Raw genomic sequence first — 25,236 nt, 5'->3', positions numbered from 1 at the left:
GCTTGTTTCAGGAAAGATGTTGGCTTGAGGAGATTCTTTCCGAAGAGTTTGTTGGATTCTGTAAAGGTAATTATAGTTCCGCTAAATCATGTATTATATTATAAATCCATGAACAGTGTCTTTTTCAGAATACTTGAAGGAAATGTGAATGATTTTGGATTCCATTAGTCTACTTTATATACCTAAAGCCTGGTAATTCTTTGTCTTATATAGTAGTAAGTGGTAAGTTGTATAGTTATTTCTTGGTGAGAAACATACTAATTACTACCTTTCTCACATGTCAGTTGTGTGTAATACCATGTGGATAAACAACAGATAGGGGAACTGATGACATCTGGGATCTTCACAAAAGTGACATGTGACATTGCAGAGTAAATATTAAAATAATAGGTTATTTTTTTCCATGCAGTCCCATGAACAGTGCCTGAGTCTACTCACAAAGTTACGCTCTGTTATAAAGCACCTTCCAAAAAAGATTAGAGAATTTTGGAGGAGGAAAACACATGATTGAGAAGTCATCAAAAGCTCAAAAAGAGCTTGCCTTGGTTAGCTTAGCAAAATTGAAGGCCTAGAGGCAGTGTGATTGCTCTCACTACATATATTGTGAAAGGAACACTAGGAAGCAATAAAGAAATAGTAAAACAAAGACAGTATTGGCACAAGAACAAAAGGATAGAAACTGGCCATAAATGAAGTTAGGGTAGAAATCAAAATAAATTAGAAGTATTTCTAATCACCAGAGATGTGATTTCTGGGACAGTGTTCCAGTAGGAGTATGAGGGCAAAAACTACAAAATTTGTAAGATGGAGCTTCATCAGTTTATCATAGGGATTGCAGACAATCCTCAATGTATGGCTTTGAGTTGCGACGAATGTCATTTACTACGTTTGTAAATTGACTCACCGTTTGGACATTCTGACCTGGGAGTCATCTTTACGACAGTTGTTACAGCTGTGTGCAGCTGGTAAGTGGTAGAAGGGAAGTGCTGTGGGGGGCCAGATCAATGCCCCCTGTGGTAAGGGAGGGACTGGGGCTGAGGCAAATGCTGCCCCGCTGGGGTCAGGCAGGCACACGGACAGGGTGGGGCGGTGGCTCCCACCATTCCACACTGCTCATCTGATGGCTCGATCCGCAGTTCGCACCGCTGCTCCCACGTTGTGGCGAATTTTGAGGTGGCTGCAGCCACCCCATAGCCCCCACTCTGCCACCTGCCCCAATCCCAGGGCACATCCCCCCCCCCCCATGCCCTCAAAGCCACAGCTCGTCCAGAGGGCACAGGGTGGCAGCTCCTGCTGCTGCATGCCACTTGTCCTAAGGCAGTACTGTGGCTCCGTCCTGTGTCCACCCTGCCCAGCTGGTGAGCAGTGGGAGGGCATGGGGGGGTGCCCAGAATTGGGGTGGGGGCTGTTGGGCAGCAGCAGCCACCTGAAAATTCACTGCAGCCTGGGAGCAGCAGTATGAACCACTGGTCAAGCCATCAGAAGAGCAGCACGCAGCGGCAGGTGCCACTTCTCCCTCCCTCACCACGGGGCGGGGCGTTGATCTGCCCCCCCACGCCACTTCCCTTCACCACTTATCAGCTGCACACAGCTGTACTGAGCATTGTAAAGGAACCAATACCCCATTTGTAACACTGTTCCTATGGGAAAATTGGTCCCAAGTTACAGTGTGTCAACCTAAAACACAGTTTTCAGGAACCAATTGCGTCGTAAGTCTGAGGACTGCCTGTATATGGCTTATATGACTGCAGCAGGCTCATGCACACAGGGGTGGCTGTGATGCTCCCTGGTGGCCATGCAGCCCTTGCCTGGCTTGGGCTCGACAGTAGCGCTCCCTCACTCTGTGCCTCACTCTTATTGAAGGTTGTGTAAGAGAGGCTACCCATGGGCTCTGAGTGAGCCTGAGCCTATGTCAGTCCCCACTGGGCTCCTTGCCCCCTAGGTTAGTAGGCCTTCTCGGCTTGCCCGTACCTCTGCCAGATAGCCTTAAGGGCAAATTGTGTGGCTCCGTTCCTCCCCTACACAATGCCCCAAGTCTCGCAGGTGTTCCCTCTCAGTGATATCGTCTATCTAAACACTCAGGTCCCCTTGAGCCTTTGGACCACCTAGTCCCTTCCACAGTCTCTTTCTGAACTGTTGGAACTCCAGTCGTGGATGCAGCCCCTCCTCTGGGCTCCTGGACACCCTGATCTAGCTCTCAGCCCATTTCTGGTCTCAGGAACCATCTAGTCCAGCTTAGCCCTCTCTGGGCATATGGACCCTAATGTGGGTCTCAGCCTTTTCCCAGGCTCCAGGACCCTTTACTGGGCCCTGCTTTCAGTCCATGGGTTACCAGTTCTCTAAGTAGGCCTTAAGCTGCCGCAGCAGGGCTCAAGGCTAAACCACCAGTGCCACTTAAATAAAAGAGTCTGCCAGAGGGCTGAGATGCTTCACCTCAAACCCTCTCCAGGTTTATCATAAAACAAAGGCCACGTGTGTATAAAACCTAATATTTCTCTGCCCAGGTGACTTGCCTCTCTGTTCCCAGGCCTGTGGAGTCATTTACATAAAATACAAGTCCCTTTAGGAGCTCTGCTGCTAGGAGGTCCTCACTTCACGGCTGCTGGGGAGAGACTGCCTGATGGGTTCAAGCTCTGGGCTTGTATAGCCTCCACCTGGGTCAAGGAAGTCTTTCATTAGCCCCCTTTGCCACCTGCAAGCAACCTCTTGGCTGCTCGTGCCCCCAGTGCCCTGCTAAAATGACCTAGTTCCCTGCAGTGTGGGGAACTACTGAACTTGATGACCCAGGAGGTCCCTTTCAGGCTTGTGTTCCTGTATACAGTAATTTTCACCTGTGAGAAGATAGTTCTCAGCAAGCTGGCTTCTCACTTGGGATTAAGTCCAAAAAAACCCACCAACACCCCAAACGAACCAGTCTATTCTCAGATAAACTGAATTAATTTTTGTGATCCTCTTTCTGAATTTCAAGGGAATATGTATGCCAGGTTTCCCCCATTATAATCATAACAGCTCAAAACCAGCTCTTAATAAAAATGCTGAAAGATCTGTAGCAGTGTCACTGCTGTTAGGTGCCATTATAGTATAGCAATTAAAGACGTATTTTGTATATGGCCTCACAAAATAAAAACACTGCTTTAGTCTTGAGTTACAGGTGCCCTCAGAGAATATACTTACATTGACAGAAAATGAGTACTCAGTTTTGGATGTTGTATAAAGCATCATCTGTAGGCCATTTCACAATTCCCCTTCAAGCTTCCTCTGCAAATCGGAAAATTATCGTTTAAGCCACATCTGGCTAAACTGAAGAGTGCCGGTGATAGAACCTGTAAGAAGATGTGAACACATAATCCTTCAGATGTACCTGATGTCTAACTAAATTTGTTTTTGAAGGGTACATCAACATTATTTCTTAGGCATCTTCCAGACATACAGCCACAATATAAGCAATAGTTATTGTCAGACTTTCTCATGGTTCTAATTTTTTTGTGAAAGATTTAGTTTTAGCAATAAGTTGCATCATTTCTGTTTTCGTTGACAAAGTTCTGGCTGGAATGATCTAGTTGGAGATTGTCCTTCTTTGAACTAGATGTCCTTTCCAACCCTAATTTTCTATGATTCATTGAAGCAATTATTATCTTTTATACCCCCCTGACAAAGGACATGATTCTGCTTTGAAGCAGGATTTTGTCATTCTGAAATCCCACCGTGTTTCTACATATTTGCCAGTCTGAAAGAGCCATATACTGTTTCCCATTATAAAAAGAAGGTGCGAGTTGGCATTGTGGTGCCCAGCTTGTCCTGGGCACCATGAAAACATCCTCTGACTCTCAGATAATTGGGATGCCCAGGACCCTTCAAATTTAGGGGTTTAAATTTAATATGTTTCCTTTCTATAGAATCTTCCAGTATTTTGTTGAAGTTGAATTAAATTTAACATCCCTTTCTTTCCTGCAAGGGATGTAATTATGCCTATTTTACAAGAGAAGAAGCAGAGAAAAAAAAGTTGTGACTTGCCTAAAGTCGCACAGGATAGTTGTGGCAGCACAGGTGGTAATAACTAGATATGCTGATTCTGTCTTGATCTTTATCCAGCAAGTTTCCCATTCCCTGTTATGATAATAACCCACTTAGTATTTGGTAAAGGGTACTGCTAGATGGAAAGCATTGTTGTAGCAACAGCAAAAATGGCACCCTATAAACAATAGAAAAATGATTGAAAATGTAGTTTGTTGGTTTGTCTCAGTGATGTGCTGATCTAATGCTTCTTCCATCATTCTTCTAATAGACTCCCGGTGCTTGTATTTTTGGTGACTTAACTCTTTCTCAAAAGAGATTAAAGTTCCTGGCATGTCCTGAGGCTACATAGCTCTCTCCTGAAAGGTTGATCCAGGGCCTGCTGAAGTCAGGTAAAGAATTCTCACCGGCTTCAGCAGGTACTGGATTGGGCCAGAAGCCAAATGTCCAAAGTTGGTCATCTGTTTGTCTATATGTATTATATATGTGTATCAATGTCTGTGTGTACTGATGTCATTGGATCACCTTTTGCTATTAGAATATTCTCTCTCTATCTGAATTTCTTAACTATTCCTTAAATGATCTTAAAAACCTACTTAAAACAAATTTACAGTCCAGTTTAAACAATGGGAGTTGGATGTCTCTGTACGTACAGATAAAAGATTAAGTTTATTTTTCTGTGCAGTGTCCTGAACTGTTCCTGGGTGATGTAAATGATGTGTAAGAGGTACATAAAATTAGTTTTCATAAAAGGAAGCTGCTCTTTATCATTCCATCCAGTTATTGTAGTTGCAAGTCAGGTTTTGGTTTGGGGAAAAATAAAAATGTTTGCATGTTTTTGATAGTCTGGCACTATGACATAAGCAACTATGAAAGGCATTAAGTCAGTTGGTATTAAAACGCCCATATGCAGCGTACAAAAATTCTCGCTCAGATGCCTAGGACTTGCTTAATTTATGGAAGAAAGACACCTGAACGGGAGGTGTAAGATTTTCAGAAATGCTTATTGTTGTTTTAATTGATTTTACTTAGATGTAATCTTTCACTTACTGGGAACAATTAATCTAAGGCTGCATACATGCATTTAAATGATCTGAGAGAATTTTCCTAAATGCTGACTCCTTGAATACCAGAGAGCGTTCAGTGCAGATGGTTTGCAGGCATGTAGCTGTGATGTATACATCTCCCTCAGTCTACCAAGAGACAGATGGCAGCAGTATACAAAGCAGCCTTGATTGGCTGCCCCAGACTGCTCAGTCAACCTGTAGTCTCCCTGCAGTAAGATGTGGATTTGTGAAGGAGGCATGTTCTGGTCCCTGCTCAGCTGGAAAAGCAGGTAGTTTGCTAAGAGACTGTCTCTTCTTCCTGTATAAAAAGTGGGGGAAAATCTTGTGCACTTGTGCTAGTAGCCTGCAAATTAATTCTGAAGGCCAGGTATTTGTATTAGGGCCTCCTTGGCTTTGGAATTAGGTCTGCTTGTATGATTTCCCCATGTTGCCAGAGGTTGGCTTGAGTGTGAAGGGAGGGATTGTTTGAAGATAAGGAATTGTTTGAGCATGTTGAATATGTTGCTTTTTGAGTTTGTGCTTTTTATTGTGGCATAGAGTGCCATAAAATCAAGACGTTTCCTTTTTTTATATAGCCAGCTGTTCAGCCAACTTTATAGTTCTCTGAATAAATACTTTTATAAAGTCACAGCTGCTTCAGAGAACTGTACTAGAACATGTGCTTTCCAGAGCACAGTCTTCTAGTTCCAGAATCGAAAGCGTGGTTCCTTTGACTGCTCCAAAAGTTCTCACCTTTCTGGACTAGAGGGAAGACTGCAGCTTGTTTCTAGGATAGCAATATTTAGTAAAATAATTTAAGTTAATTTATTTCTAAAAACTTTGATATCATCTGAGACTTTAAGAATCCAGACTCTTAAGGACATATGACTAGAGGAAGATATGCTAGCTTTTATCACGTTTGTTTTGATTTCAATGGGATAATTCATGTGTTGGATCAGAGTTTGTAAGACAGAAAGGAGTTATACACCCTTGTGTAGTTAATAGGAACAAATGTATTCGGCTTCCTTATTGGACTGATTGGAAAAAAATCAAGAGGCTTTGGTTTTCATCTTGAATTCAGGATACAGGAGGGTTTTGTTGCAATGAAAGAAATTAACATGACTGTATTGTATGTAAATAATGTTGTATTCTTTAGAAATTAAAAGCTTTATACACAGAAGAACTTCTCAGTCATAACGAAACATGAGTATCATTACAACTCACCCACCCACTTATTAATATTACTATGAAGAAAAAAAACCTTCACTTTTGTGTCTGACTAGAACAGGATCCCTTGACAAACCATCCTATTGAAGGATAGATATCTACTGCCAGATGAAAGTAGCTAAAGATTCTGAACAGTATTTTCAAAATTAGCCATGTACACCTAATCTACATACAAATTCAGAGGCATATGGAAATTACATGAACAAATGGCCAGTCTGATGCCTAGCATATGTACACACATACGTATATGTAAATGTATGTTTGCAGCTAGATTTATTCTTATGAGAGAAGACTTATTGGAGTGTTTCATAGTATATGCAAAGCTTAGGTTCCTGATAGCAATCTTTTTATATTTGTAAGAGATTTAGAAAGCAGAGGTAGACCAGGAACCTAGAACAATTAGTTTATGCAGAAAACCTTAATCATACCATCTTGTACTATATTTAATTTAGTTAAATTGTTCTTAGCTTTGTTTTACATGTACAGTGCCTATGAGGAAATAAAGAAGGGTTTTGCTATTTAACTAAATTTGAGAAACAAAATTCAGCATTATTAATATTAGGCTGAACCCTTTTTCATGTTTCATTAGTAATTTTGGTAATTGCTACAGATAGTGAAGTGATGGATTCATTTAATAGTCATAATCACTGGTGCCACTTTAGATGGACAGATATTAAGTGATCTTTAAATATTTTATTACGCAGGCCAAAACACTACGTAAACAGATCCAGCAAACATTTCGACAGTTTGCCAACCTCAATCGAGAAGAAAGTATTCTGAAATTCTTTGAGATACTCTCTCCTGTGTATAGATTTGACAAGGAATGCTTCAAATGTGCTTTGGGTGTAAGTATAGGGGCTCTGCAGTCAGTGGAACACATAATGAAACAGTAGGTCTAATTGGCATTACTCAGCTCTGCAGTTAATTGCCTGTGGGTAGTTCACACTTTGATTAAAAGGGTGCTCTTTTTAAGTTTCATTAACCACAAGAGGATATTGATTACATTCAGACCTTTTGAAATGGTTATTTCAGTAGTATCAGAGTTTGGTGTGGCATTTAACACTTTTATTTCATACATATTACTGCTTAGCTTCTGAAAGCCATGGAAAGGAAAAATAGCAATTTCTTAATCATTTAGTCTTGTTTAAAGAGTTTAAAGGTGTGTTCAGATTGTTCACTGAAGTTTGAAATACATGCACTGGAGATCCTTTGTCCAAAATAATTTCTTCTCTTCCCCTTTAAACTTCACCATCCCCTCCCCCTTCGTCACAAAAAGTCAAGCTGGATTATTTCAGTAGAGCTGGCAATTGGCCCAGAAGACGGAATCAGTTACCTTACGGACAAGGGCGCTAATGTAAGTCTGTTTCTGTTTTCGTGTCTCAGTGACCGTTTTAAACTCTGCCTCGCTCCATAGCCTGCTATTGTGAATGAAGCTATAGACAAAGATGAATGAAAAGTCTAATCTTTGAGCTGAACTAAGAAAAGGCAGGAAATTCAAAGTAAAAGCTGTTACTCAGGCATTAACTCATGCTGTGGGCCAGAGGAAGGCACAATGGTATGAAATAAAGAGCTAGTGTCAAACGTAACTGTGGAGCTGTTGGCTTTGGTCAGCCGTTGAAGCTCACACTTAAGAAACCTAACACATTGGTTCGGCTTTTTTTTAACAAGAAATGTGGTAAACTTAGATGATTCTAATTGTTTTTTTCAGCAGAATATTTAGTTGGATAAATATGTCCTTGAGTCAGTTTTAAGCACATACAGTGCAGCCATTGCTGACAAATCTGAACAGCAGGAAGTAAGTACACCAGGGATCAGCAATGTTTTTGGGCTGAGTGCCAAAAACCCGGCAACTTGGGACCTAGAAGACATTGGCGTAGCAGGGGTGGACGGCAGGGAGCCACAGGGGGTCCGATCCTTGTTGTGGCAGCGCAGTCCCTTCCCTGCTGTCTGCGCTGAGGCGTGCATGCAGCCACTGCCAGTAGTGAGCCCCTCTGCTCTGCCCCTCTTGGCCCCCACAGGGATGCCAGGCTTTGCAGGTGTGCAGCCCTGGCTCCTTCCCCACAGCGGTCCCCAAGGCACATGCATCAACGAGCCGGGCTGGGACTCTGGACCCTGGTGCAGTCACTTCCAGGCTTGCAGCTGCCTGCCACATCCAGCCCAGGCTCTGGGCAGCTGCTGCCTGCCACGGAGTTCAGCTTGCCCACAGTAGGGCTTACAACCTCCCCTCCGCCTGCTGGGAACTTCCTGGGCTCTGTAAAGAGTGGCAGCTGCCCACAGCCCAGGTCAGATGCGGCATGGCAAGCAAAATTGCTTTGGCATATGTGCGGGGGGTTGCCGACCTCTGAAATACACCTTATTTTGTTCTTTTTGTACTTACGTCATTTACTTTCTGTTTATAGTCAGTGGATCCATTTAACCTGAAATAGACTTATTTGACCCTTCTGCCCCCAAGAATATGACAGGAATAACATTCATACAGATTCACGTAACAGCAGTACATCTGTCCCCTTGACTGTTGTGCTCTGTTAGTTATATCAACTTAATTCAGCGATAAAGGAAAGATTTGGAAGTGATTTATTCAAGTGAAAACATAGCACTAAGAGCACTCAAAAGGTTTTTTACCCTTTGAGTTGCTAGAAAAGTGGAAACAACCCTGTGACCTATTGTTGTGGTGCATATCTCATGAAAATGCGGGAGGTCTGAGTTCATGTCCCATGGCTTACCTGGCATGAGCCTGCTATTGCTCAGCAGTGACCTCTTCGGATAAATATGGCACAATGTTTACTGCCTAAATTCAGTCTGTGCCTCTTCACAAATAGCACGACCCCAATGGGGTAAAAAGTCCAGAGAAACTGGAGAAGAAAAAGCCCAGGGTTGTGAAAGAGAAAAGCTAAATCTCAGCTAGATGTGAATTCAGATTTGTCCAGTGTGATTTAGGGATCAAATGCTTTTCCTATGTGTGGCATCAGGAGTGAGGGAGAGTTATAGGCAGGATGCAACATTTATAAACATCTCAATTTTTGTGGACTTTTCTGCAGCCTACTCACCTGGCAGATTTCAATCAAGTGCAAACCATTCAGTATTCAAACAGTGAAGACAAGGATAGAAAAGGGATGTTGCAACTCAAAATATCCGGGGCACCTGAGGTAAGATACTGGCACCTATGATACTTTTAAAATACTGATCATATTTTAAAAAAAGCTAGAGCTGTTTTCTGAGCTGGCTGTTGTAAAGTTGGCACAAGAGAGTTATTTAAACCTATGAATTTAAACAGCAAGGACTTGATCTTGTAGGGATTATTTTTTTCAGAGGAACCTAAGTAAATTAATACCTGCTAAAAGAAAGTTGTGAACATTAGAGTGCATAGAAAATATCATTTGAGAATATTTTTGAACTTTGTTATAGATGTTTGTATAGTCTATGTAACTCATTTCAAAGTACTAAGTATGTTCTTTTAAAGATGCTTTGACAGTGTAGTATTGAATTTGTGCCCATGTACTATTATAAAATTACATTGTAACTGTTTTAAACATACGACACCACAGATACTGATATTGGTGCATGCAACTGAGATTGAAGAAATTAACTGTGCAATAAGACTTCTGAAAATGTTTATTATCGTACACCAGTTAACTTTGTTGACTGCAGCTATATAAGTAACTACATCTTCGACATCACTCCATACTTATGTCCTTATTACTTTGAGTTTCTGAATTTTTTACTGATAACATAAATTAAGATTATGAACAATTAAATTAAAACAAATAGGATTTTGCATTATTTTATCATTAAAGTACAAACAGGAATGGTTTGTGCTATCTGGTAATAAAAATTAACAAACAAACAAATGGAACTCCTAGCAGTTGATTGTTCCGAATAAAAATGCCATGGTAAGTATTTATAATACTGCACAGAATATATTATGTATGTGTTATTTTGAATTGTAATTATGTATTAATTAAGTGAATACAGAAGTCTCTGGATAAGGACAAGGGTGAATTTAAAACAGTTAAAAGGGGAAGGGAGGGGTGCTGCTTGGGAGTACACAGCAGCTGATAGAATCCTAGAATCAATGGACCAGAAGGGACCTGTAAGATCATCAGTTCTGGTCCCATGCCACAGGCAGGATGTTAATGAGCTCAAATTAGCTCAACGAGGTGTTTATCCAGCCTCCTCTTAACCACCTCTAAGGATGGAGGCCGCACCACCACTGCCGAGAGCGTGTTCCTGGTTTTAGTTGCCCTTACAGAGAAGTTCTTCCATATGTCCAGTCTAAATCTTCCCTCTGTTAGTTTGTGTCCACTGGTCCTCATCCTCCCTTGAGGTGCCTTCCTGAAGAGTTGCTCTCCCCTGACATACTTGTAGGTGGCTATCAAGTCATTTCCCAGCCTCCTCTTAGACTGAACAAGCCTAGTTCCTGGAGTCTCTCCTCATAGGGCCTATTCTCCAGGCCCCAGTCATGCAGGTGGCCCTTTGCTGCACCCTCTTGAGCTTGTCCACATCCTTCTTGAAGTGCAGTGCACAAAACTGGGCACAGTACTCTAGCCATGCCTCACCAACACTGAGTAGAAAGGGAGAAACACCTCCTTGGATCTATTGGCAACACACCACTGATGCATGCCAGACTTCTATTTGCCCTGCTGGCACCCTCATAGCGCTGTTGGCTCATGTTCATCATCCAGTCAACTGTGACCCTGAGGTCCCGTTCGGATGCTGTGCCAGCCAGTGGGCTACTACCTACCCTCTAGCTATGGTGAAGGTTCTTCCTACCCAGATGAAGGACCCCGGCACTTATCCCTGTTAAGTCTCATCTAATGCTTGGAAGATCAGCCCATAGGACCAGTCTGTCAAGGTTGTCCTGGATTCATTCCCTACCCTCTAGTGTGCCCGCATTTCCTCACAGCTTGGTATCATCTGCAAACTTGGTCATAGATCATTCCACCCCTTCATCCAAGCCATTAATAAATATGTTAAAAATCATGCGTCCAAGCACCGATCCCTGTGGGACACCACTGGAGGCAGCCGTCCAGGATGAGGCCATCCCATCGATCATAAGTCTCTGGGACCGGCCTCTTAGCCAGTTATCTACCCACTTCACCGTAGGTTGGTCCAGGCCAGTACCCTCCAGTTTAACTGAGAGAATTTCATGAGAGACAGAGTCAAAGGTCTTAGTGAAGTCTAAGTAAATGATGTCTACCTCACGTCTCTTGTCCAGCTGGTTAGTTACCTGGTCGTAAAAGGACACGACGTAGTTAGGCATGATCTACCCTCCACAGAGATCGGTCTGTTACATCTGCCTGAGCCATTAGCGATAGCTAAATCACCCCAACTTTGACCTTGACTAGTACCAGGAGAGTAGATTTGGAGAAGGAGAAGCAGTAGACATAGGACCAAATTTTTTTAGGAGTTCTGTATGAAAAATTTATGAGGACAAATGCCTTTGGGATGACTCTCTTCTTGTGTGCTTTCTAAGGCAGGAGAGAGATGAGTTTGTGAACTTCTGGGAGTGCATTATATGTGCAGGGACAGCATGGGAAAGGCACAGAGCTGTGGGAGAAACATGCAGATGGGGCATAGATGCTGGCAGAATTACAGCGAATAAGGGAATAGGCAGATGGACAATGTGAAGATGCTAAGTCAGATAAACAGCCGAAAGGGAGGAGTTAAGTAGTGCTCCAGAAAAGAGAGAAGCTAGAATTTGTTGTGATGGGGATAAAGGAGACTAATGGAGTTTAATGATAGGGAATAGTGTTCTCAGGATAATGAACAAGGGAAGTTGTCATTATCTCAGAGTGCCCAAAGTCACCAGGGTCCAGCAGTTTCTATTCCTAGCTCTGCCGCTAACACCCCGTGACTTTGGGCAGATCCCTTTCCTTTTCACCTCCTGTCTTGTCTGTTTAGGTTGCCAGCTCTGGGACAAGGGCTACACATGTGTGCTTGAGTAGCGCCTGGCACAGTGGAGCTCCAGTCCAGTGAGTCTCTGGGAGCTCTTATCAGACAAATACATGACAGCAGCAGCAATCGTGCTTTCCAGGCATGCTGCAGAGCTCTTTTTTCGTGGGTCTTTCGGACAGGATGGCTTGAGAGAGAGTGGGCAGGATGTTCTAGTGATTACAGTAGGGCAGGTGTTAATGTTGTATTTGTAGCTTACTGTGTTCTTTCTGGATTTTAAATTTGACTTCTGTAAATTTAAATTTCTTTAAAAGTGTAAATTATATTAATGTTATGTTTCATAGATTTCATAGACATTAGGGCTGGAAGGGACCTTGGAAGAGTCCAGCCCCCCGTCCAAATGGCAGGAAGTCAGGTGGGGTCATAGGAGCCCAGCAAGATAAGCATCCAATTTGCTCTTGAAGGTGTTCAATGTAGGTGCTTGAACCACCTCTGATGGCAGACTGTTCCAGGCCTTGGGGGCTCGGACAGTAAAGACATTCTTCCTTATGTCCAGCCTGAAACGGTCTTGCAGGAGTTTATGACTGTTCGACCTCGTCATCCTTTGGGGCGCTCTGGTGAACAAACATTCACCCAGATCCTGGTGGTCACCCCTGATAAACTTATAGGTGGCCGTCAGATCACCCCTGAGCCTGTGCTTTTCCAGGCTAACGAGCCCCGTGGCTCTCAGCCTGTCATCGTAAGGTCTGTTTTCCTGACCTCTGATCATGTGCGTGGCTCTTCTCTGCACTCTCTCAAGCTTCTCCACATTGTTTTTGAATTGTGGAGCCCAAAACTGGATGCAGTACTCCAGCTGGGGCCTCACCAAGGCCAAGTACAAGGGGAGAATGATGTCCTGGGATTTGCTTGAGAAGCATCTATGGATACAAGCCAGCATTTTGCTCGCTTTAATAATGCCTTGTTGTTAATTAATTAATTGATGTTAATTAAGCAGGAGGCTGCCCATTTCTTGCCCCAGTGCCAGGGGGTGCTATCTGAGGCTCCATTCCTCCACTACACTGCAGCCCTAGCCTTGCAGATGGCATCCAGCTGTTGTCAATATCACCGGCCCCACACTGGGCCCCAGAATCCTGCTGTTTGAACCCCGTCTGGCTCCCTCCCTTCAGATGGCCTATGCTGCCATTGTTCCAGGCTGCATAGCTCCCTGAGCTGCTTCTCCTTCCGGGTGTGGTCCCCCCGGGACCTTTGGCTCTACTGGCCCTGGCCCACCTCCAGGCCAGTCAACCCCAGGCCCTGAGCTCTGGGCGTCTCTCGCAGTGGGCCGCCAGCCTTTCGACCCTTGCAGTCCTGGCCCCAGCATGGACCAGTTGGTGAATGTCAAGACAGGTTTGAATCTATGGCCCCACTGTCTCGCTGGGATCAACCTTCCAGACCCTACAAGGAGGTAACCCACCTGGTTGTGGGACATGGGGTTAAGGCACCCCGACCCACCTTGCACCGGGGTGGTAGCTGGCCTGGCATTTCCTGGGGGCTCCCATGCCTCTGAGAGCCCCACCAGGCCACCCACTCCCGGCAGGATGCAGTTTTAGGTCATGCCCAGGACCAGGAGCCTTCTGACCATCCCCTACAGCTCCTCCCTTACCTCCAGGTGATACCAGCAGCCCTGCAGCCAGGCAATGTTGTAGCCTGGCCTCCAGCAGCAAAATACCCTGTTTATTTGGGCAACCCTGGATCCAAAATGGCTGCCCTAATCAGGCACCTGCCGGCTGCTGTCTTCAAGCCCTTAAAGTGGCAAGCACAAACAGTGCGCTGCCACATAGGGGGACGGGCAGTAATCTCAATTATAATTAATTTTTTCAACTGTTTGACAGCCCTAGTAAAATCCTGTTATCTGCTGTACCTCCTGTCCTTGTTCTTTAAGTTTGCAACAAGGAAAACTGTCAGACTAACACCACCAAATCTCTGCAAAAATATTTATTATAGTAATACTTTCATCTCCCCCGTGCATGTGGATGGCACCTCCTGTATTGTGGGTGCTACCAGAGTGCACATATAATCACTAACTAACCTGATTAATTTAATGTGCTCATCACCACGTCTTTCTGTTTACTGTTTTCAAGTACATACGAAGCTGTGATGCAATGATTCAGCTGTTCTGCTCAGTGTTTGTGACCACAATAATGCCTCTGTGTTGGTGTCTTGTTTTTTTTTCTTCTAGCCTCTGACAGTGACAGCACCATCCTTAACCATTGCAGAGAATATGGCTGACTTGATAGATGGATATTGCCGCCTGGTGAACGGGGCCACACAGTCATTTATTATCAGGACCCAAAAAGGTAAGGTGGCATTTCATTCTGAAGAACACTTGTGAAAGTCAGATTTCTCTATGTGTTATTTCAAAACAAAAGTGAAGGCATCAGATGCAACAAAGTCTGACTTGAAGGGGGCTGCTGTCTTTGTAGCAGGAAATATGGGAGAATTTAGTTGTTAGAAAAATTGGTAATTGAGGTCTTTCTGTACAAAATTAATGATGGGTAGAGTAGGTAGGGTACCTGTAGTCAAAGCTTTACGCTGATTTAAAGATAACCCTACAAATGGTAGAAACAAAATGGTGATTAAAGATGCTTCTAAAAAGGAACTGTTACTTCAGATTCTGAGTCCTGAATTAAATAGCATTAGGCCAGTTTGAATGTATTTGGGTGGGATTCTGATTCATGGTGCATAAAAAAATAATTACGTCCTTCCTCCCACGCATCCCAGACTTCTTATTTTCATTTGCTAGACTTGATCTGTGGCTCACAAAATATTATTGAAGCAAAACAAGTATTTGTTAATGTTTTGCTAGAAAATGAAAGTCAGTCATCTTGCAAGAAAACAGGGAGCTGAAAACAGCAACATCTGTTTGGAGTATATACCACTAGCTCAGCATGTGCCTTAGTGAGTTTTAGTCACTGTCTAGAAATCGAAAAATGTTTTTAAGAGTGAATTTGTTATTAAAAAAATAGGCGAAGTCTCTTAAAGATTATATTACGGAGGCTTGTACTCTAGCTGTCTGGATCTTGAATACATTTACCTGGCAGGATTTCCAGTTTTGGTAAGTGGCATCCTCTACTGACACAGAAAGATGCTGAAAACGATTGCACTTGCTGGTGTCATCATTACTCAGCCTGCCATTTGAACCCACTTCTCTGGCAGTTCAGGGATCCTGTCTGCTACTTCAGCTTTTGGTCAAAAGGATTCTGTCTGTATGAAAATGAAATCAGTGCAAATCTTTTCCATGGGTTTCATTATAAGAAATGGCTCTAGAAGTTGCAGATTGAGTCTCCTTTCACTTACATTTCTCTACCTTTTGCATCCACTTTGCTCTCTACTGTTGTTCAGATGATGCCATGGGGTTGACACAGACACAGTGTGGGTCCTTCAGCAGTCCATGTAGTGGCATCCTGCTGATGCACAGTTCTGACACCTGCACAAACTCTCCCCTTTTGTCCCCTGAAGAAAGGACATTTGGTCATTCTGTCTTGAGGGATGTGACTATTTGGTTCCTGTTTGGGCAGTTCAACATTACTTATACATTGTGCAGATGGATAACATTATTCTTAAACCTGAATGTCTGCTCTGAGTTAAATGTTTGCAAGCAGCCTTTGCCTCAAGACAAGCAGCTGCTTCCTTGAGAATCCCTCCCGCTTCCCATCACAGAAAAGGGCCCAGCCTCCACCCATGCCTGGAGGGTCACATCTCTTCCGGTACTGATAGCAGTGGCTCACTTGAGCATTCCCTGACAGATTTCCTTTTCTCCTTAATCCTCTTGTCAAGCAGCATTCACAGTTCCTTCCTTCCCTGAACATCACAATTTCAGATCTCTTAACGTTTCCCACACTGAGTTCCAGAAGTTTCCCTTTCAGATCACGCAGTAACCAGTCCAGGTTATCATTCAACAAGTTATACTCAACATGGCCAATACTAAGCTCTTGATCCTTTCTGTACTCGAGCCTTTTCCTCTCCCCTGGTTCCATCGTCACAAACACCATAGCCATGCAGTGTCGCTCAGGCCCGTGGTCTGGGCATCACCCTTTGCTCCGGCCATCGCCCTTTGCTCCGGCCATCTCTTTAGACATCCACGTCCATGCTGTTTCCAAGTCCTGCCATTTCCACCAAAGACTTCAGCTTTTTCAGCTTGCCAAGACTGTATTAAGTGCAAGTTCCTTGTCATGCCTTTAATGTCAGTCACCATTGAGCTCTGCCCCATCCCTCTGATCTACAGGTTCTCAGCTCTGGCTTTGACTCTGCCCCAGACTCCCTATGCTTTCTCCAGTGCTATCATCAAAGCAAAGGAAAAATATCGCAGCCGGAATCCATAAAATAGCTGCTTTATCCTCTAAGTCCCACCTCAAATCTCATCTCCTTCAAAGTACCTACAGTAATTTTGCAATTTTTAAACAACTGGCCAGGGAAGGTGGTGTGATTTATTGCCCCGGATTGGCTTAAAATTGTATGCATCCAGTTATTTCTTTTGACCCCATGTCCTGCCCAGCTTCTTCTCTCTTCCAGCCTGACCCAACTGTTTGTCATCCACCTGTTAGATCTTGTTTTCTAGACGGTAAACTTTATAGGATTAGATTCTAGAAGTGTGTACAGTAACTGGCACATAATTGGTAGAACATAATTACCCAAACTAGAATTAGGCCAGGAAATGAGAGCTAAGAGCACTCTTGCAAGTCATCTCATAAATTAGTAGACTCTTGCAAAAGACAGAGTTCCTGGGCACTTCAGTGACCCCCAAGTGGGCAAAGCCTTAGTTCTGCCTTCTCAACAAAGGCAGCATGTGTAGCAATACAGCAGTTTTTAATCGTTAACCTGAGGCACTGGTCTTACAGCCCACTAAGCAGCGTCCAGCACCTTGACTGTTTCTTGCATGTCTGTCTTCTTCTGTGGTGGTCCCATTGTCTTAAGCTTGAATCCAAATGAAATAACTTACTGGCCCAGAATAATCTCATTTAGGTTATGTTCCAGCAAAAATGCTCCTTTTGATCTTATCCTCACTGAGTTTAAAGCATCAAAATGTTTAAAGCCAGTCTTAGTTGGAATTTGGTCGTGCAAGGGCAGCTCACACCACGCCATTCCTTAGTTGTTCCTACAGCACAAAAAGAGAGATATTACAGACCATTTTTCTTCCTGAAATGGCTGTTGTTTTTAACGACATATTTTGCTACAAAGATTTACTTTTGAAAGATGTGCAATGATTATAAAATGTATTGATCTGTGTTATACTTCTGGGTACCCTTTAGCTAAATAAATGTTCAGTGATTCGGGTAAAAGAATATTCTTCTTACAGTGCTTCACTTAAGATAGGAACGTTTTTCCTTGGTACACACACAAAGACTCTCTCAAATGAAATGTATCTTTGACAACTTGGTTCAGAAAAGCATGACTTCACTGATGCAAACTGACTTAAGCCATTTGCTGGTCATTTAAAAGCAACAGTTTTCTTCTTTCATGTTTTTTTCTTTTAATCTCATAGCAATATTCAGCTAATCAAATATTAATTAAAGCTTTCTTTAGGGAAAGCATTCCTCAGCTCAGAACCAGAAATCCAAAGGCCCCCCTCCTGAAACAAGCTTTGATTATACGTTATACCAGAAGTAAATTTTTGCAGCTCTTGCGCCAAATGAATAGATTTTTTTTCTTTCCCTCACTCTCTCTTCTGAACTTTTTTTCCCTAGTAGCTCATTATGGCGAGGCTCCTTCCAAATTATCACTCTGGGTTACTAAAGGAAGCCTGGTCTTTGGGGTATTATCAGTCTCACTATCTGCAAATTATCCAGCTGCTGTAAATTTGTGAGAGCACAGTCAGTAAGGTTTAAAGCCTGAATGTTAATTTGTGTTCTTCCATTCAGTTGTTGTATCCTTTCGCAGATAGTTTCATAGAATCATAGATTCTATCCTTTTTGGGGGGGGTGGGCCTTTGGATTTCTGGATCTGAGCTAAGGAATGCTTTCCCTAAACTATCCTTTCGCAAAACAGTTGTAAAATGAGGCTTACCTATTAGTCATAGTATCTGTATTCCCATAATTATGAAATAAGAATATAAATAAAGTGACTTGAAAACTGCAGCTAAATTGTAGCCTATTTTTTAAGTTAAATAATTGTAGTCAGATGGTTTTTTAATTATTAAATCAATTTGAGCAAATTTTTAGCAGTTTGTTGATCAGTGAAAATTGCCAGACTCTCTTTGAAATGCTCTATAGGAATATTTGAGCAGGTGAAATATGTGTGTCTAGTAGGATGGCCATCATAGAGGGCAGTCCAGTTGTCCTCTGTCCTAGATTGATATGAAACCCGACGCCTTTAGGCACTGGGTTTCGTATCAACAGAGGACAGAGTAGCAGAAAACCAGAATGTCCTCTATGATGGCCACCCTAATGTCTGGTTATGCTGTACTGCCAAATTGATCTTTAAACTCAAATGTTCTTTCCCTTTGAATCCATACTTGCAGGGATAACAGTCAAATCAAAATGAATCTAAAATAGTTTAAATCAAAATTAAATAGGTTGCAAGGTTATCCCTGTATTTGTTTATGATTCTTTTCATATGAAAGGTTTAATTGTCAGCCGCATATTGAATTATTTTAATTCTCCTGTCAGAACAGTAAAATAGCATCCAACTTACTGTGCAGTAGCACACAGTAACATAGCATCCAACTTACTGTGTGTAAAAGGAGCGGTGTTATTAATGATACTGCAGAATGTGCAAGTTTGGGAGTGTATACATTCACATTTCTCCTTTTCCTCTTTATTTTCAACTCTCAACATCCCCTCTTTGTGGTGATTCTCCAGCAATGAAGGGGTGGGCAGTGTTTGCACAGCCAGTCAGGGCTAATTCATGCATAAATCAGAGAGTTGCTTAAGAGTGGTACTGTGTGCTCCTTCCTTTTCCCCAGGGCTGAGCATGCATTCTCCACTGCTCTCCCAGCCCTGCCAACACAGAGGGTAAGGGAACAAGTTCTGTTCAATGCATGTAGTGCATTGCTCTGCTACTAACGACAGATGAGGGTTTGTTTTATTGCCATTGCTCTTTAGAGTTCACAAATGGGAGCATTGTTCTAAAAAAAGGTTGGGGGGGGGCATCTCTGACAGATTTTTATCAAAGCAAAGCTCCCATCCTCCAGACTTTGAGTGGGGTGAAAATTGTGCCTGGGAGTGTTTTTTTGGGGATAGAGGGCAGTAGAGGGAAAAACATGGGGAGAGATGGGTTTTTATCTGCACTGAAAACTTTAAATACTTAGTTTCAGATGTCTAGAAAATGTTTAATATGGCCAAGAGTCTTTTGCCTTTCCCTGTCCCTCACCAGCAGTGCCTTTCATCCTTCTACAAGATGCTCAGTTCCTTCATATCCTGCCAATATGCTTTCCCTCCCCTGTACCCTGCCTTCTCCTGCAGATCCCAACACCCTCATTCCAAAACCAGGCAGAGCCACTTCCAGTCCTTTTGCCTCAGTCCATTCATTGCCTATTAGCCCTGTCTCTCTTTTCTATAAAAGTTTCTGCATGATGCTAGGCAAATGGCTGAAACTGGGCTCTTTTCTGCTGATGTCCTCATTTGGTGTGTGCCCGGATTGAAATTCTGAGTTGCATTTGCAGAACTGCTGAGTATTTACAGCTGCAGCCAAAGCCAAGGGGAGCTGTGGTTTAAACTTCTGAAGTGTTACATCATGGAGACATTGTAAAAATCAATCCATTCATGTCTGTGAAGCAGAGATGCTCTGGTGGCATACACCATTAAAAACGCCAGAAGGAAACTAATAATTTTGTCTCCAGTGTCAAGTTTGAAAAGTGCACAGTGAAAAGGGCATGAGACACTCATTGAACAAAGTGACGAAATTCTGAAGGGCTGCTCATTCATTGAGCCCAGCAAGCTTAAATCTATCAGTTTCTAATTTCCCTGTGACTTTTCAGTCTGAATAGTTTTCTTCTGATATCAATTCTATCTGTGATTTCATTTAAAAAAAAAAAAAAAAAAGCAAGATGAAAAACCAATTTCTCCATGGCATCATATTGATCCTCCCTTCCCCCCCATATGGTTTACCAGCATCTAGTGCCAGATCAACCACAGCAGTAATTGATAGCAGTAAGTAGAGTAGAGCTTTATACTTTGAGGGCTAGTGTTAGAGGGAGTGGGATATATTGCCAGGGGATTTCACATGTATGTGCTGCAGTCGAGAATTGCTGTGGTTTGGGGATGTGGGGTCTTATTCTGGAAGGGATTGTGCTGTAGTAGGCACAGTCTCTTCTAGGCACGATCCTACGCATTCCCCTTTTGCCTGATTCCCCTTAAACCCAATTTTGTTTCAGTCATCTTGGGACCCCCTGCTGACCCCTTATCCCCAACTCCATTCTGCAGGTTCTGACCCCGTTCCCAAGTCGTCATGCCAGCGAGTCTGCGTGTCGACTCTCCAGAATCTCCGCCCTGGTTCCTTCCCCTCTCTTGCTCCCCATCTGTTTGCCCAATTATTTATTACCAGTCCTTCTGCTTAACCTCTCTAGATCCTTTCCAAATTTTCTTGCCCGTCCAGTTCAGTCCTTCTCTCTCATCTGTCTCCCAGTCTCACCTCCCATCCATCCCATATGATCTCCTTCATCCAGCTTCTTGTGCCAGTCTTTTTCCTAGCTGTTCCTAGACTCCTGTTTATACTCTGCACTTCCTGTTTCAAGTGGTTGCCAGTCCCCAGTCCATGTCTCTTTTTCTTCCCCCCACACACACACTCAACTCCCCAGCTCCTAGAGCTTCTGTTACAGCTCTGTGGGCTCTGGCTCCTGTCCTGCCTGCATCTGCATTAAACTCCTTTCTCCTTTACTGCCAAGGTAGCCTGGCAGATCCACGTCTTGGGTAATCGTGTGATGCTGGGGCACTGCCAGCTGCATCAGTGCAAATTACAGTGTGTCAGTAAGCTGTCACGGTGGTTGCAACTTTTTTTGCACCTCTCCACAGGGGCCTGATTGCTCTCCCTACCTCCTAGTTCTGCTACTGAAGATGCCAGTGGGAATCTTTATTTTTTTTTTTTCCCTGTGTACTTTTTTCTCAGTTCCAGTGCCCAGCACACACTAACCCAGAGCTGCTAGGACCAGCTATTACAGGGAAAGTTGGGCTTTGCTGCTGTGGGCCTGGCCTGGAAGGAACATGCTCAGCCGCACTCTGGGGAGGGTGCATGCACAGTCAGTCACATGTCAAAGCTGCGAGACAGCGGAGCATGCTCTGTTGTTCTGTGGGAATGGTGCATGCATGGTCTACCACACAGCAGCTGTAATGGGATGGCGCATGCTTGGTGCTCTCTTGGGATGGAGCATGTGCAGCCTGTTGCACAAAAGAGCTGAGAAGGGACAAAGCATGTTTACTGGCTCTGAGGACGGTGCAAGCATAATTTGGCTAGTGCGGAAAGCTTCTAGAGGCTTCAGCATGCACTTTTCAGAGGGTTTAGCTGCTAAATTCCAGCATCTTCTACCGTACATGTGCAAACTATGATTTGTCAGAGGTCTGTAACCTGGGGAGATTTTCATGGAGACAGCAAAAGGCGCATCCTGCCCGCAAAGGCCAGTGCCAGCCAGATTTCAAGTCCCTGGTCCAAAGATTGGGGAACCTGAGCTTTCCAAAGAAAACATCACCAGAAGAGTTTCTGAACACTGAAAGGAAACATTTTTCCTAGGTCTTGCTCTAACAGATGTCTGAATTGTTTTAGCTACAGTTTTCCCCAAAAAAAGAGTTCTAGATAAGATGAGACCCATCATGGGAAATTCCCATTCACGCCGTTAACCTCTGGCAAAGTTACAAGGTGAAATGAAAATAGGCTTTTAAGGCTGGAGATGTTTCACAGCCTTACAAATAAGTGCTGCTAGCTGCATCTGTGATTTAAAAGTCTGCTGGATTCGTCAGAACAGCCCTCCCTGCTGGTGTGCCCAGAGCCAAACATGAGATGAACATGTCTGTGCGGGAATGGGAGGCGAATGTTGCATCCTGCTGTTTTAGAAGGCAACCTGTGTACAGGTCATTCACCTGCTTTCCTGAAAAATGTTCAAGAAGTCAGTCAAGGAACAGATAGTTTAAGCTTGCTTCAGCCTAGGAAAAACAGTCCTCAGCTCACCAAATATTTTGTTAACAATATGTAGCCATGGATTTTTCCATTTCCTCTCTGCTTCCAGAGTCTAAAATGTTTTCATTTCCCCATGGGGTCCTTTACTTGGTGTGCTGCTAACTTCTTATAGCCCTATTTCAGTGGTGTCTTAGTTATCTCCTTCATTATCTACTTTAATATGGAGTATCAGGGAGAGTTTTGGCGTGTTGTTAAAATATCCTGTAGTTTCCCTCCTGATCTCTTGTGAAAACCCGTAGCAAAATTTTTCTTAAGTCCAACAGAACAAGTGTGGAGATTCCAGGACCAAATGTTTTGCTGATGGTAATAGCCAGAAAAGTTAGCATTCTTTGCGGGTTGATCAGTTTGGGGAAAGAAGATAGTAGGGGCGCAAATGGGTTGGAGATGGACATGGAGCTTACAGTGGGAAACTAGCTTCAAGTTCAGCTACCAAGTAGATGCTGTCATTTTGAACAATTCAGATATTAAATCAGTACAGAATATCATGTTAGTTTACGGTTACACTTCATGTAGTCTGTTTTGTCTACTGATTTGGATGGTCCAGAATGTTTATAATATCTTTACCTGCATATGTTTATTTAATGTCTCTACAAAGTGTTCACTGATGGTATTAATAGTAAGTAATTATATATTACTGTCCTTCTTTGCCATAATTTGTGAACATTACATTATGTTATAAATAATGAAAAAGAAGCTTACGGTCTGGAGCAAAAACAGTCTACCAAATGGATGAGATTTGACCAGAAGTTCTACACGGCATATTAGCAAGATCACAGGAATGATGTTGTATGTTATGCTAATGGATAAGAATACACTATGAACTTTTGATTCAGTATGTGATATGATGAAACAGTAAATTGAGCCTATGTATGTTGTATGTCAAGGGTGTCATTAGTATCATGTAAAGAAAATTCTAACTTTCTTTTTCTCTTTATGCAGAAGGTGAAAGAGCTTTACCATCAATACCAAAGTAAGTTTTGCCTCTCTACATTATTTTATGAAAGGTTAGTAACTCCTAAATTCTCTAACTTTTTTAAAGATTTATTTGAACGACACCTTCGTTTTTTTCATAGCATGGCTGCATTTTTATTGTTGTTTTACGAAATATAACAGTGATGTATAGTCCAATGAGCCCATGCAATCTAAATGACTGACAGGTGCTGTTAAATATACAAGTGATATTCAAGGTAAGATCTGAGAAGCTATATGTCCTGGGTAGGATTTGATCAGAGAAAAAGGAGAATTCTTTGTGTAATGCACTGGGTTGTGACATACAAAATCAGGAATCACAAGTACAGGCATGGCTTTGTATGTGTGTGTAGCCCTGCTGAAGTCAAGCATTTCAGTATCATGCTGATTTGTGGTCTAAATGTGGACACCACTTTTATTTCATAGGAATTCTGCCTAATTCAGAATAAAATTATGCTTGAAAAATTTAAAGTAGCTTTTCCAGGTAGTAAAGATGCTACAGGGAAGGTGTGTTTCCACTCCCCTAATCATTTTAATCTCATGGTAGTCTTTTGCTGGGTGCAGACTGGCTCTCCCACCACCTAGCGGCCAACCACTGTAGTAGTGCCTGCAGAGGAAAGCCAGCATGGGAGAGCTGGTCGTGTGATCGTTTTTTATTACGGAGTAAGATCAGAGGTCAATTACTCTGTAGTAATAGTGTATATGTCTGTCTGTACCTCTGTTCCACATCTGTGAAATGCAGGAAAAAATGCTTCCTTTCCCTCAGCCGTGGACTGTCCTTTCTATTTATATTGTAAATGCTTTGGAGCTGTTATTACCACTTCCATTGCGTAGACATGGTACCTAGCACAGTAGACACAGTCTTGACTGGGTCTTTTAGGAACTATTCTAACAGAACAAATAATTTAATAAATAGAAAAATGTGGAATCACTTGTTGCCTGCTTCAGGTTTTAAAAATATCCATTGGCATAGTTAATACTTTTCTAAGCATGACTTTGGATCTGTAGCAAATACCATTCTGTGTCAGTTATCTTGGTCAATATGATGACAATAGCATACTGTAGCAAAGGCGCAGTGTGGCCTGGTGCTACCTGTCCTTAGAAGTTCCTCACTAGGTGTTACTGGAACGTGCATATCTAGCGCTCATCCCGTTTGATCCAAGCAGGCTTATTTTTGTCCTGAGAGAAGAGTATTTCATAACACACCAACAGTAGTGCGGAGAAAATACTAATCCGGCAACTTCTAGATTAACATATCATACCATAAAGTAGGTCAGGGGTCAGCACCCATTTAGTGGCAGGCTGTTGATTGCCCCTCCACAGTGCCCAAGCTTCCTACTGCAGCCTCCACTCCACACTGCCAGCTCCCATCCCCAGCAGCAGTAGGAAGAGCCAGGTTTGGCTGTGATATAAGCTGCACCTGCTGTGGGGCAGGGAGAGAGGCGGAGGGTGGGGTGAGAGAGCAGGGAGGGCTGTGAAGTTGTGGGAATGCAGAGATCAGTGATACAGCAGAGGGCAGAGAAGGAGGATGCGCCAGGCTGATTCCACATGCTGCCATGGGCCAGCTCTGGCCCATAGGCTGTAGACTGCTGGCCCCTGGACTAGGTCATTCTCTCCCAAGTAAGCACGCGGGACCAGAAGCATTTTTTGCCATTCACCAATCACATTCAGGGTGCACAGTAAGTAATATCTATGTTGTTTCACTAGCAGTATGCCAAAATAAGTGTGAAAGCAGCACACCAAAACCAAATGTTTCAATATTGTGCTAATTCAGGAAAGATGCAGAGAGGGGCAAACAACTTCAGGATAAGATCCCTAGGTGACCTGTTCTACTGCTTAACTTACCGTCTACTGGAAAACTTGTTTTTTTTTCTTTTTCCTGAAGCCTGACCTAAATCTCTTATTTCTGCAACTTAAATGAATTATTTCCTGCTCAACTATAACC

At 43.0% G+C, this 25,236-nt stretch overlaps 1 protein-coding gene across 8 annotated transcripts in view; it reads left to right on the top strand.

The window, feature by feature from the left end:
• PTK2 (protein tyrosine kinase 2) overlaps nt 1-25,236 on the top strand; it is a 347,400-nt gene that overhangs the window by 226,594 nt on the left and 95,570 nt on the right. For all 8 annotated transcript variants that reach the window (XM_090040716.1, XM_090040718.1, XM_090040720.1 and 5 more), the window contains 6 exons: nt 12-66; nt 6,992-7,132; nt 7,564-7,641; nt 9,326-9,433; nt 14,398-14,515; nt 23,262-23,292. In XM_090040716.1, the coding sequence (XP_089896842.1) occupies nt 12-66; nt 6,992-7,132; nt 7,564-7,641; nt 9,326-9,433; nt 14,398-14,515; nt 23,262-23,292 (531 nt within the window). The remainder of the gene's footprint in view (nt 1-11; nt 67-6,991; nt 7,133-7,563; nt 7,642-9,325; nt 9,434-14,397; nt 14,516-23,261; nt 23,293-25,236) is intronic.

This window comes from Crocodylus siamensis, chromosome 3 (assembly GCF_052110815.1).
Source record: "Crocodylus siamensis isolate JL-2025a chromosome 3, ASM5211081v1, whole genome shotgun sequence".
Lineage (NCBI taxonomy): Eukaryota > Metazoa > Chordata > Crocodylia > Crocodylidae > Crocodylus > Crocodylus siamensis.
The sequence above is the reverse complement of the archived record's forward strand: the minus strand, read 5'-3'. Positions and strand labels throughout refer to the sequence as shown.